At 40.0% G+C, this 14,352-nt stretch overlaps 1 protein-coding gene across 2 annotated transcripts in view; it reads left to right on the top strand.

Annotated features, from left to right (window-relative positions):
- The window catches only part of ME2 (malic enzyme 2), a 71,467-nt gene that overhangs the window by 20,040 nt on the left and 37,075 nt on the right, over positions 1 to 14,352 (top strand). For both annotated transcript variants that reach the window (XM_025365573.1, XM_025365575.1), the window contains exon 3: positions 9,778 to 9,911. In XM_025365573.1, the coding sequence (XP_025221358.1) occupies positions 9,778 to 9,911 (134 nt within the window). The remainder of the gene's footprint in view (positions 1 to 9,777; positions 9,912 to 14,352) is intronic.

Here is a 14,352-nt window from a genome sequence, read left to right as displayed (position 1 = left end):
AGAAAAAGAAAAAAGAAGATAATGTCTAACATCTGGCCTTCTGAAATCTCTAAGATTGAATAGCATCTGTATGGTTACATCATTGAAGGACCACTTCTGGAAACCCCTTAAACATCAGGAAGAGTTTAATTTTTGTTTGAAGAACATAGACCAGTGATTCCCAAGTCATAGGTTATAGACTCCTCAGGAACTTACCATGTAAAGAAATCAAGTTTGCAATTCAAACATTGTAGACTTAATAACTTTTCACATTTTCGTAAATATTATTTTAAGGATATGTTGCTGCTATAATTAATAAAATAGTAATTAAAGGCAGTATTGAATTCTGAATCTTTTTAAATGTATGTCTGTAATCACTGTATACTCAAGGTATACCTGCTCTTTGTTTATAAAACTTTTTTATTGTGGTAAAGGAAGCATATTATAAAATTGACAATTTTAACCATTTAAAAGTATACAATTCAGTGACATTAAATTCATTTAGTGTTGTGCAACCATCATCACTATCTAGTTCCAGAACTTTTTTATTTTCCCAAGTAGAAACCTAGTATTATTTCATTTTATTTATTTATTTATTTATTTATTTATTTTGAGACGGAGTCTTGCTGTGTCACCCAGGCTAGAGCCAGTGGCACAATCTCGGCTCACTGCAAGCTCCGCCTCCCTGGTTCACACCATTCTCCTGCCTCAGCCTCCTGAGTAGCTGGAACTACAGGCGCCCGCCACCATGCCTGGCTAATTTTTTGTATTTTTAGTAGAGACAGGGTTTCACCGTGTTAGCCAGGATGGTCTCGATCTCCCAACCTCGTGATCTGCCCGCCTCGGTCTCCCAAAGTGCTGGGATTACAGTTGTGAGCCACTGCGCCGGGCCTATGTTATTTTTTTGAGACAGGTTCTCACTCTGTTGCCCAGGCTGGAGTGCAGTGACACTATCACGGCTCACTGCAGCCTTGACCTCCCTGGGCTCAGGTGATTCTCCCATCTCAGCTTCCCGAGTACCTGAGACTACAGGCACGTGCCACTGCGCCTGGCTACTTTTTGTATTTTTTTGTAGAGACGAGGTCTTGCCATGTTGCCTACGCTGGTTTTGAACTCCTAGGCTCAAGCGATCCACCTGCCTTGGCCTCCTAAACTGTTGGGATTACAGGCATGAGCCACCACACCTGGCCAAAATTTCTTATACTTTAAAAGGTGGGACACCATTATGCTAGGTTATAAGCAGGAGTTTAGGTGCTAATTTGAGCTTTACCATTTACTAGCCATAAAACTTTGGCAAACCCTTCAACTTCTCTAGGCCTTAGTTTTTTCATGTAAATAATATAGGGAATAGCATTTGGAAACATTTAAAGTGCTATACAAGTATAAAATTGTATTTCTCCTTTTCTCTGCATGCTCATTTGGCTAACTTTTCTAATAATTTTCTGAAATTCAGCTCTGCATCCTTTCCTATACAGCAGAAGGTGAGCAGTGGTTGAGCAAGTGAAGCTTCATCTGTATTTACAGCCACTCCCCATGGCTTGCATTACCACCTGCGCTCTGCCTCCTGTCAGAGGAGCACAAACCGTATTGTGAACTGTGCATGCAAGGGATCTAGGTTGTGCACTAATTATGAGAATCTAATGCCTGATGATTTGAGGTGGCACAGTTTCATCCTGAAACCATTCCCCACCCCCTGAAATATAGTCAACAAGATAAAAACTCATGAAAATATAACTATCATCAATGACTTCAATAACAGCTAAGACATGAAAAGAAAAATTGTCTTCGGCCGGGTGCAGTGGCTCACACCTGTAGTCCCAGCACTTTGGGAGGCTGAGGTGGATTGCTTGGGCTCAGGAGTTTGAGACTAGCCTGGCCTGGTCTCTACCAGCCTGACCTCGTCTCTACCAAAAATACAGAAAAATTAGCCAAGCATTGTGGTGCATGCCTATAGTTTAAGCTAGTCAGGAGGCTGAGGTGGGAGGATCACTTGAGCCCAGGAGGTGGAGTTTGCAATGAAATCGTGCCACTTGCACTGCAGCTTGGGTGACAGAGTGAGCCCCTGTCTCAAAAAAAAAAAAAAAAAGAAAAGAAAAATTGTCTTCCATGAAACTGGTCACTGGTGCCAAAGAGGTTGGGGACCACTGCTCTAGGAAGTTTTCACTGACCCTTTTTTATACTTCCTCACCACACTGGATGAGTTACTTCCCTGTTTGTTCTTTGAGCATTCTTGTGCTCACTTCTGTCAATACCATTTATCATACTCAGTTGGAATTATCTCATTCCTCCCTTGAGGACAAGGACCATATCTTAGTCTGTATCCTCAATATCTTACCCCAGAGTACTTAGCACACACAGAGCCTCAGTACATGCTGGATAGATGGATGAATGCATGAACAAATGAACACATAGGAAAACAAAATCTGACATGATTGGTGCTCAGAGTTTCACAGATAATTAAACATGGGTTTTGTTTTCAGAGAAGAAGTTTGGATTAGGTAGGAATTTTGTTACCTACTTCTTGTAAAACAAGTTAGGAAATACCCCTATTCACACCTTTTTTTCCCAATGTACTGATTTATATGTCGTCTTGTCATTTTTTGTGTTTTTCTTAAGCCCACTTCATCTTACAAAGTCTTAAAAATTGAGTGATACAGTTTTTTTTTTAAAATAAGAATAGGAGGAAGAAGAAGGAAAAAAGTAAGAATAATTTTAAATTACGTTAAACAGTTTTCAGTTGATGAGTGATATGATTTGGCTCTGCGTCACCACCTACATCTCATCTTGAATTTTAATAATTCCCACGTGTCAAAGGTGGGACCCGGTGGAGGTAATTGAATCATGAGGGTGGTTTCCCCCATGCTTTTCTCGCAAGATCTGATGGTTTTATAAGGGACTTCCCCCTTCGCTCAGCACTCATTCTGTCTCCTGCCACCCTGGGAAGAGGGACCTTCCACCATAATTGAAAGTTTCCTGAGGTCTCCCCAGCCGTGTGGAACTGTGAGTCAATTAAACTTCTTTTCTTATAAATTACCCAGTCTCAGTATTTCATCATAGCAGCATAAGAATGGGCTGATACAATGAGTATATTTTATTTCAAATTTATGTATTAAGACCTAATTCCTATACCAAAACAACATAAGCAATAGAACATGCAATGTGAGTAATTGTGGATTTGTGATGAACAGAGCTTTCCACTTAGTTATAATTTGCCCTTTTTAGTGCAAGTTCATCTCAGTTAACACATTTTCAGAAATGTAAACATGCATTTGAATGCTAGTGAGGCACTGGCTATGTGGTGCCTATCCGTATTGAGGTTAAGGGAATGCATTTTATCTCCTGCATATAAGTGTATATAAATGGATTCTATCTCCTGAATCATTTGCCTTCTTACATTTCTCAGTACAAACCCAAATCAGTATTAAAGAGTCTGAAAAGTTGTTTTAGTCTTAGATTATTTCTGTTACACTCTTGATATGTCTTATATTAGATTGTAAAAGGCTTAAAGATATAGATAAAATGTGCTTTAAAGTATGAAATGAGTACCAGTAAATAAATATTTGGTTGAATCATAGAGATGATAAAATATATAATAAATGAATTGGCTATTCATTTTTAGTGTGGATTTAAAGCCTTTAGAGGTAGATAAAAGTGATACTTTCTTTTACACTTTAATAATGCTTCCATAGAGTAGAGTTCTCGAACAAGAAATCTGGGGAGGATTCAGGCTGAAGTTTATTATGATTACAACTGTAAAAGTGTACAATTGTTTGATTACAAGATGAGCCAACTCTAAACTATGTACATAGCCTCCTGCCCTCAATTTTTTTTTCACTTTTGTTCTTCCTACCTCTGTGTTGGCTGCCTTAGCAAGAGAGATGCCAGATTTTTATTGATGACCCAGTGATTTAAAGGTATAGGAGTCCTTCTGAAATTTTTTTTAAAAACACCTGAACACTATTGATAGAAGCTAGTAATTCTCAAATCACTCCTTCTATCTACATTTTTTTCTTTTTCCAGTTCCTCCCATAATAGTACTGAGCATCTCTTTTAAACCAAATATTCTCTTCAAGATGTAAGATTGTAAAGAGATTTTACTACAGATTTTTAATTTATTTCAGCCAAATTAAAATATCCTAATGGACTCTATTTAGACTAATGAACCATAGATTGCCAGAACTAAAAGAGCTAAGTACATAGTAAATATCTAGGCCAACCATTAACTTAATTCAAGAAGGAGTGTTGAAGAAGAGAATCAATAACTACAAAATTTATTTTGTAGATTCCATCCCTAAGATTTAAGGACATGCTCAAGCTTTGTATCTGGAACTCTGGTTTTCTGGTTATTAGTTCTCTGAGGGTTTTGTTAATTTATTTGTTTTTATTTTAACTTCTCCTGGCTAGTTCTTTAATGAATTTAGAATTTTCTTCTGGTTCTTATTTACACAAATAATATGACTAATAAAAGATAAAAAAAAAACTATCATCTATTTTTATTTGGCCATGATTCTCTTAAAAGTATACTTACTTTTAAGATTATAGCATATACTTTTCTATGCAATTTTACCACTGAGAAAATATATTATAAATATATCCCCAAAATGTTTCATAAGCCATATAATAAATACATGGGTGCATAATAGCGTAATAGTCATTGGATTTGGAATTCCAATGGCTGATGAGACTCCCACTTTACACCCTTACTGGCTCCCTAGCATATTTACCTGAATATTCAAGTGTCTGTTTAAGAGATTTGTGTCAGTATTGACTCCTGTGGAGAAACAGCATGTGCCTAATGGAAAATAGTTCAGGATCAGCCGGAAGAAGTACACCTCTGCTATGTAAATTGGGAGGGAGGGAATTGCTGTTGCATAGATGAGAAAAAGGGAGACTTGGGAGAAGTGGCAAAGGGAGATGGAGAAGAGTAGGTGAGAGGGTGATCATTTCAGCTTAATATTAAACTAATAAATAATTTGATATGTTTCTTCTTTTTCTTTTCTTTTTTTTTTTTTTTTTATTGAGGCAGAGTCTTGCTCTGTCACCCAGGCTGGAGTGCAGTGGTGCAATCTCGGCTCACTGCAAGCTCTGCCTCCCGGATTCATACCATTCTCCTGCCTCAGCCTCCCCTGCAGCTGGGACTACAGGCGCACGCCGCCACGCCTGGCTAATTTTTTTGTATTTTTAGTGGAGATGGGGTTTCACCATGTTAACCAGGATGGTCTCAATCTCCTGACCTCATGATCTGCCCACCTCAGCCTCCCACAGTGCTGGGATTACAGGCGTGAGCCACCGCACCTGGCTGATACGTTATGTTTTAATGCAAAGTATCTTCTAATTTCCCTTGTGATTTCATCTTTAGCCAGTTGGTTATTTAGGAGTATATTATTTATTCAAATATTTGTGAATTCCTCAAATTTCCTCATATTATTGGTTTCTTATCTCCTTGCATCGTAGTCTGAGATCACACATCGAATGACTTAAATTATTTTACATTTTCTGAAACTTGTTTTATGGTCTAACACGTGATCTGTCCTGGGCTGTTCTGTGAGCACCTGAGAAGAATATGTATTCTGCAGTTGTTGAGTGTTCTGTGTATCTGTCAGGACTCATTAATTGATGCTGTTGTTCAAGTCTGCTGTTTTCTTACTTTGTCTAGTGTCTCCTCCATTATTGAAAGTGGGTATTAAAGTCTCCAACTTGTTGAATTGCCTTTCTGTCTTCAATTCTGTTAGCTTTGCTTCATGTATTCTGGACCTCTGTTGTTAGGTATATCTATATTTATAACTGTTATATCTTCATAATAGATTCACCCTTTCATCGTTGTAAAATGTCCTCTGTAGTAGCAGCGTTCATTTTAAAGTCTGTTTTGTCTGTTGTTAGTACAGCCACTGTAGCTCTGTTTTGGTTACAATTTGTGTGGTATATCTTTTTCCATCCTTTTACTTTCCACTTAATTATGTCCCTTGCAGAAAGCATATAATTGGATTATGTTTTGTTTTTTCTGGTTTTTTGTTTTTTTGAGACAGTCTCGCTCTGTCACCCAAGCTGGAGTGCAGTGGTGCAATCTCGGCTCACTGCAACCTCCACCTCCTGGGTTCAAGCTCTTCTCCTGCCTTAGCCTCCCAAGTAGCTGGGCCTACAGATACCCGCCACCAGACCTGGCTTTTTTTTTTTTTTTTTTTTTTTGTATTTTTAGTAGAGACAGGGTTTCACCACATTGGCCAGGCTGGTCTTAGAACTCCTGACCTTGTGATCCGCCTGCCTTGGCCTCCCACAGTGCTGGGATTACAGGCATGAGCCACCGCGCCCGGCCTAATTTTGTATTTTTAGTAGAGACAGAGTTTCTCCATGTTAGTAAGGCTGGTCTCAAACTTCTGACCTCAGGTGATCCGCCTGCCTCAGCCTCCCAAAGTGCTGGGATTATAGACTTGAGCCACTGCTCCTGGCCGACGTTATTTTCTTTAGAGAAGTATGGTAATGCATTTAACTATACTCCATCTGCAAACTTGTTTTTGTCTTTGTCTAGGTGTAGATCTCTTTGAGTTTATCATACTTGGAGTTGTTGAGCTTGTTGGATTAATGTTTCTCATATTTGGGAAGTTTTGGGGCATTATCTCTTGAAATATTCTTCTGCTTCTTTCTCTTCTTTCCTCAGACTTCATTATGCATATGTTGGCATACTTGATGGTATCTCACAGGTCTCAGAGATTCTGTTCATATTTCTTTTTTTTGAGACGGAGTCTCCCTCTGTCCCCAGACTGGAGGGCAGTGGCACAATCTCGGCTCACTGCAACCTCCGCCTCCCAGGTTCAAGCAATTCTCCTGCCTCAGCCTCCTGAGTAGCTGGGACTGCAGGCACACGCCACCACACCCAGCTAATTTTTGGTTTTTTTAGTAGAGATGGGGTTTTATCATGTTGGCCAGGATGGTCTCGATCTTTTGACCTCGTGAACCGCCCAACTAAGCCTCCCAAAGTGCTGGGATTAGAGAGAGGCATGAACCACCACGCCCGGCAATTCATATTTCTTTATTCTTTTTTCTTTCTGTCTTAGACTAGATAATCTTGGGCGACCTATTTTTAAGTTTGCTGGTTCTTTGTCCCACTTGCTCAAATCTACTGTTGAACCCCTCGGGTAAATTTTTTATTTTCATTTATTGTACTGTTGTTGAAAAGATTAAAAGTCTGTAAAACATTTGAAGAGATTTATTCTGAGCCACATAATGAGTGACCATGGCCTGTGACACAGCCCTCAGGAGATCCTGAGAATACGTGCCCAAGGTTGTGGGGGCACAGCTTGGTTTTGTACATTTTAAGGAGACATGAGACATCAAATACATTTAAGATACACATTGGTTCAGTCCAGAAACGTGGGATAACTCGAAGCGGGGGCTTCCAGGTTATAGGTAGATTTAAATTTTTTCTTATTGGCAGTTGGTTGAAAGAGTTATTATCAATAAAAATAAATGTCTGGATTATGATAGGAGGTTTTGGAGACCAAAGTTTCTTCATGCAGATGAAGCCTCCAGGTAGCAGGCTTCAGAGAATAGATGTAAGTGTTTCTTATCAGGCTTAAGGTCTGTGTTGATGTTAATGCTGTAGGAGTACAGTGAGGCATGTCCGACCCCCCACTTGCTATCATAACCTAAACCAGTCCTTTCAGGTTAAATGTTAGAGTGCCCTGGCCAAGGAGAAAGTCCATTCAGGTGGTTGGGGGACCTTATAATTTTATTTTTGGTTTGCAGTACTTTCATCCCCAGAATTTCCATTTAATTTCTTTGTTGATAGTCTCAATTTGGTGGGACATTATTCTCACACTTTCCTTTAGTTCTTTAGACATAGACATCTTTTAGGTCTTTGAATGTATTCAAAGATGTGAATTTAAAGTCTTTATCTAGTAAGTACAATGTTTAGGCTTCCTCAAGGACAGTTTAATGATTTTTGTTGAAAACTGGACATTTTAAATAGGGTAGCAGCTCAGGAAATCAAATACTCCTCCCAGGGTTTGTTGTATTGCTGCTCCTTTTGCTTGTTTAGTGATATTTCCAAACTAATTCTTTTCTTTTTTTGAGACGGAGTATCGCTCTTTTGTGCAGGCTGGAGTACAGTGGCATAATCTTGGCTCACTGCAACCTCCACCTCCCAGGTTCAAGCGACTCTTCTGCCTCAGCCCCCCAAGTAGCTGAGACCACAGTCACGTGCCACCATGCCCAGCTAATTTTTGTATTTTTAGTAGAGACGGGGGTTTCACCATGTTGGCCAGGCTGGTCTCGAACTCCTGACCTCAGGTGATCTGCCCTCCTTGGCCTCCCAAAGTGCTGGGATTACAGGCATGAGCCACTGTGCCCGGCCTCCAAACTAATTCTTTATAAAGTCTGTATTCTTGTACATGCCCACTGAAGTCTCTGATTGGTTAGTTTTGTGGTCAGCTGATAATTAGACAAAGACTTAAATGCTTGGAACTAGTAAATTTCCCATTTTTTGCCAAGCGGCTCTGTGTGCATGTTGCAGCATACCTCCAGGCAGTTTACAACTACCCAAAAGCCTTCACTTCCTGCTTGCACAGAGCCTCAAGGTTAGCCAGAGGTGTGAGCTAGGGTCTTTTCCAGGTGTTTCCTGGATGTGTCCATAGCTCATGTATGTAACCTTCTAGAGTCCCAGTAATACCTCATGGCTTTTCAAAGCTCCAATCCCATGGTCATCTCATTCTTTAGCTTTTCCTTGTCAGCTTTTTGGTTACCCTGTTGTTTTCCTCAACTGTTATCCACTGTCTTGGGCAGCTGCTATGCTAAATTATTGCCTCTTGATTATTTCCAACAAGCACTTCTGGGGAAATGGCTTTTCACACTGGGTGAGCACCAAGTTAGGTCAAATGAAGACAGCCTTGCAAGTGGGGTCTTCCAGGAAACCACCTGACAGGTCAAATAATGACATTTTCCTGGAATGGGGTTTTAGAAGAATCTCCAGCCCCTTCTCCCTGCTCCAGTGGCTTCCAGGCTGCTGATTTTCACAGTAATTGTGAGGTGTTAGTTTTCAATTTAAAACTGGCACAAAACTTGCTGCTTACTGAAATCCAGCCATTTTTCCTGAATAACTGCTCCCTGGTTGCTACATTCCTTTGGTAGATTTCCAGAATGTTGAAGAAGTTGTTTCTGGTTATTTGTCCAGTGTTCTTGTTGCTTTTATGGAGGAAAAGATTTTCCAAAGGCCTTGCTCCAGCATTTTCACTGACATTGTTTTGATATGAAGAATTTAACCCATAGTCAAATACCAGAAATTGAAAAAGATTTTCTTACGATATAGATTAATTTTTTCTAAAGCATCATTTCTTCTATCCCCTTTTTTATGGTATTTCATGGTATGAATATACTATAGGATGCTTAACTCTTTCATAGTTAATGGGCTTTTGTTAGCTTGTAATAGCCAAGAGAACTAGAAACAACATTACAACTAAATTTTTGTATATGCCTCTGTATGCCATTAAGAATGTTTTTCTAGAATGGCTACCTGGAAGTCAGATTGCTTGATGAATAATATGTGCATTAAAAAAATTTAAGAATACTTTAAAACTGTCTTCCAAAGGCCTAAACTGGTTTATATTTCCAGCAGTGGTTTGTGAGAATATCTCTTTTCCACACCCTGACCAATACTGGACATCAGTCTTACAAAGTTTTGAAAGCCTGGGCAAAAATAATATGTCATTGATTTTTCAAATTTGCATTTAAATTATATTTTGAAGAACAATGTCATTGCTACCCCAGTAAGTAATAATTTTTAATCCTTTTATTTCTCCTCTTTAGGGAATGGCATTTACTTTACAAGAACGACAAATGCTTGGTCTTCAAGGACTTCTACCTCCCAAAATAGAGACACAAGATATTCAAGCCTTACGATTCCATAGAAACTTAAAGAAAATGACTAGCCCTTTGGAAAAGTAAGAATTGGTTAGATGTTTCATTTTTTTATTGGTATTCTGATTAGAAAACTTGTGAGCATTATGGTTCTTATGGCATGAGAAATATACAATCTCATATAAGTTTGTGTTTTGTCAGTTAACTACTTTTATAATGATTGTGTTTTACTTCAGTGAATACTTCACAAGTATTCACTGTTGTAAAACTTAACAAATTAGTTTTTATGCTTACAGTTAGAGCAATTCAGATTTCAGTGGAATATTAGAAGCAAAGGATACCATCTAATTTGCAATCATTTTATTCAACAACTTTTATTGATCACCTACTTTGTGTTGACACTGTACCAGCCACTGAGGCTATAAAGTGGGTAATAGATAGGGTGACCATATGCTATATCACCTAATCCAGGATACTTTGGAGAATAAAAAAGAGGTGTACCTAAAGCTATCCCTGGCAGACTTTTTTTTTTCTTTTTTTTGGACGGAATCTCGCTCTGTTGCCCAGGCTGGAATGCAGTGGCGCGATCTCAGCTTACTGCAGTCTCTGCCTCCCGTGTTCAAGCAGTTCTCCTGCCTCAGCCTCCTGAGTAGTTGGAATTACAGGCACCCATCACCATGCCTGGCTCATTTTTGTATTTTTAGTAGAGATGGAGTTTCACCATGTTGGCCAGGCTGGTGTCGAACTCCTGACCTCAGGTGATTTGCCCGCCTCGGCCTCCCAAAGTGCTGGGATTACAGGCGTGAGCCACCGCGCCTGGCCTTTTTCTTTTTCTTTCTTTCTTTCTTTTTTTTTTTTTTTTTGATACAGGGTCTCACTCTGTTGCCCAGGCTGGAGTGCAGTGGCACAGTTTCGGCTCACTGTAACCTCCACCTCCCAGGCTCAAGCAATTCGCCCACCTCAGCCTCCCAAGTAGCTGGGATTACAGGAGTGCACCACCATACCCGGCTAGTTTTTGTAGTTTTTAGTAGAGACAGGGTTTCACCGTGTTGCCCAGGCTGGTCTCGAACTCCTGGACTCAAGCAGTTTACTCGCCTTGGCCTCCCAAAGTGCTGGGGTTAAAGCTTGAGCCACTGCACGAGGCAGCAAACTTAATATATATGACCAACCCAGTAACTCACAGCCCTGTCTTCTAAAAGGTCATCAACAGATAGTTATGCTATGATTGTTATTGGTCTCTAGACCACAATGTACAGTACAATGAGAAAAGGGTACATGCAGATATATTCTGAGAGCCTGCAGAGGGCATCTAGCTCAACTTGGGGGAATCAGATAAAAGCTTCCTGAAGGGAATGACGCCTAAGCTGAATTGTAAATGGTATGTTACAGGTAGCAGGCCAAGTATTCTGGGTAGAGGGATAAGTCTGCGTGTAGAACTAAGTGTATCAATTGAGTTTGTTAAGTATAGGAGATTATTGGTGACTGGTAAGAGTGGTTTCTTTGGTGTGATGGAGCAAAAGAGATACTGTGATAGACTGAAAAATGAATGGAAGGGGAGGAAATGTAAACTACCCTCTCAAGAAGTTCAGATAAGGAGGGAAGGAAGACATTGAATAATAAGTAAAGCAAGACTTGGGATTAAGTATGTTTCAAGCTGGGAGAAAGTTTAATGTTTCATCGTAGTTATGAGGAATGAGCCCAGGAGAAAGGATAATTGATAGAGCAAGGTCTCAGGGAAAGGAAGAAGGCATAGGGTCAAATGCAGAGATAGAGTGGCTGGCCTTGAGCAGGAACAAAGAACAGCTCATTCTCCAAAGCTGGAGGAAAGATAAATACAGATATTAGTAAGGATAAGTATGGAGATGATTGAGCAGAAGTAATGAACTCTCAGTTTAGCTGATGACCTTGCTTTCCTTTATGACATAGAATATGAAAGTCATCACTCAAATGTAGAAGGGCCAAGGTTGAGTAGAGTTGGTGAAGAGAGTGATAAATGCTTGGAAGAGCCACGTAGCTATAAGATAAAGCTGAACAAAAGCTAGGCTTGGTGGCTCATGCCTGTAATCCCAGCACTTTGGGAGGTCAAGGTGGGAGGATCACTTGAGCCCAAGAGTTCCAGACCAGCCTGGGCAACACAGTGGGACCCTGTTTCTACAAAATTAAAAAAAAAAAAAATTAACCAGGCATGCTGTTACACACCTATAGTTCCAGCAACTCAGAAGACTGAGGCAAGAGGATAACTTAAGCCCAGGAGGTCAAGGCTTCAGTGAGCCATGATTGCACCACTGCACTCCAGCCTGGGTGATAGAGTGAGAGCCTGTCTCAAAAAAAAAAAAGAAAAGAAAAAGGCCGAACAAGAGCAGGTTAAAGGGATGAGAGCAGACCCTGATGGCCTGGTGGCAAGATCTTATTTATATTGGTGCCATTCTGCACAGCAATGTTATTTTTCCACAGAAAAGATGAAATGTAACATTCATTCAGGCTTGGAGTTTGCTGGGCTGGCAAAGGTTACTTCAATTCATTCAGTTAATATTCAGGACTGCTATGTGCCTGGCACTGTTCTAAGTTTTGGAACTCCAAAAATGAAAACACTCAGCCCTTCTCTTCAGAGAGTTCACTGTCTCTGGTGGAAAGGCAGACACTGTGGAAGGGGAGTACAGTGAAAAATCATGTGGGGATTCCTAAACAGGAATGACAGGGAGATATTTGCTCAGAGTGAGAGATTTGATCCTGGGATTCAGAGGAGGAAACAAAGAGAATCCCCAAGGGAGCCCATAGAATTGGGAGAGAATGAAGCAGTCAGAGCTAGAGATCCCTCTGAAGGATGACGAAGTGAGGGCATCATATGGTTACCCAAAGTGGTAGAGGATTATGATCCGAGAGTGGATAAGGGCATTCACCATTACTGAGCTATAGCGATCCTAGGTGAGTGCTGCCCATCACTGAGGTACACAGAAGAGTGACTAAAGTGAAATAAAGAAAATGGTAACGTTGAAGAGATCCATGACTTGCACAGCTTCCCTCTATCACATGCCTCGTAGGTCATCTATTCTTTCCTTAACATTACTTCCATCTCACAAAGCCATCCATTCCATTTTAGCAGCCCAGTTTGTTTACTTCCCTATACTGCAGAGAAATCTTCTTCCCTTTAATTTCTATCTATTGATACCATTTCTTCCGCTATTAGCTATGTAGAAAATATAATTGAAGGGATCACTTCTCCCCATTTATTCACCAAATATTTGCACACCAGTTGCTAGCCACATATTGCTATTAATAGTTCCTGGACCTATAGAAGTATATGAGGTGATCGTTTCTAACTTACGGTATTGTCTAGACTGGAGGAATCCAGAAAGTCAAGAAGTGGAGTGAGAGTTACAGAGGGAAGTAGCGTATCATGGGACCTGAAAACAGGAAAGTCTAAAACGTGTATGTATACATGATAGGGGAGGGGAGTGGATAGAAAAGGGCCCCCAGAGAGCACGCCACCTGAGCTGCGTTTGGAGCGCACGTGTATAGGACTATGCCTGGAGAGAGAGTACAGGCAAAGGGTGCATCAAACGCAGCAAGTCCAGGTTGAGTTGTGATCCTTTTGAGGAGCTAAGTAAGTCAGCATGAAGAAGATGAGACTGAAAAGTAGGCAGAGGTCTTGTTAACTATTTTAGGAGCTTGAGCCTTATTTTACGACAATGTATTTGGAAGCGAAATGATCACAGTTAGGTTTTTAAGAGAAGAATGAATTGGAGCATAGGAGGAAAATTGTATTTATAAAGACTGGTAAGAAGGCTTTTGAGGTAGCCCAGCTGAGAAATGGTGGTAGCTTGTACTGTGTGAGGGTGGAAGGAGCAAATGGATATATTTGAAAGCTATTTAGCAGGTAGACTCTGTAGGACTTGGTGATTTATAGGATTGGTGTTGGGGAGGGTAGGAGAGGAAGAAATCAAGAATGGAATCTGGGTTTCGCATTTGGTCATATGATAGCAGAAGAAACAAGGTCAGGGAAAGATAAGTCTGCTTTAGACATATTTAATTCAAGATGATTACTGACTTTCAAGCTTTCAAGCCGATAGTTCCCTGTTCTCTAAATTTAAAAAGAAGTTATTTATATATTTATTGACATCAATTGACAATTGCCTTTTTTGTGCTGCTTCTGCACTCTGTGTAGACCTTATAATGCTTCTAACCCTCCTGGGTTATAAACTCCTTGAAAACAGGGGTCACTTCTTATATCTCTGGAAAATAGTGCCAAGCAGATAGTGTTAAGCAAATGTTTGAATTAATGCCACTTTATTTTGCTTCCTTGTTTATATGTCAGTGTCCTTGAAGAATGATTCTTTAAGGATAGGGACCTCATAGTGATCTTTGCATTTCCAGTGCCTTCTACAGAGCCTGACCCACAGTAAGGGTTCAGTAAACATTGTTTCTATTGTTACTTCATCGTCATCATCATCATCTACCATTTAAGTACCCTCATATTTTTGTTAATTTTTAGTCCTGGGTGTTAAATAGTGATAATCTGAGGTT

This window comes from Theropithecus gelada, chromosome 18 (assembly GCF_003255815.1).
Source record: "Theropithecus gelada isolate Dixy chromosome 18, Tgel_1.0, whole genome shotgun sequence".
Taxonomy (NCBI): Eukaryota; Metazoa; Chordata; class Mammalia; order Primates; family Cercopithecidae; genus Theropithecus; species Theropithecus gelada.
Note: the sequence above shows the minus strand (reverse complement) of the source record. Positions and strands in the feature narration are given on the sequence as shown.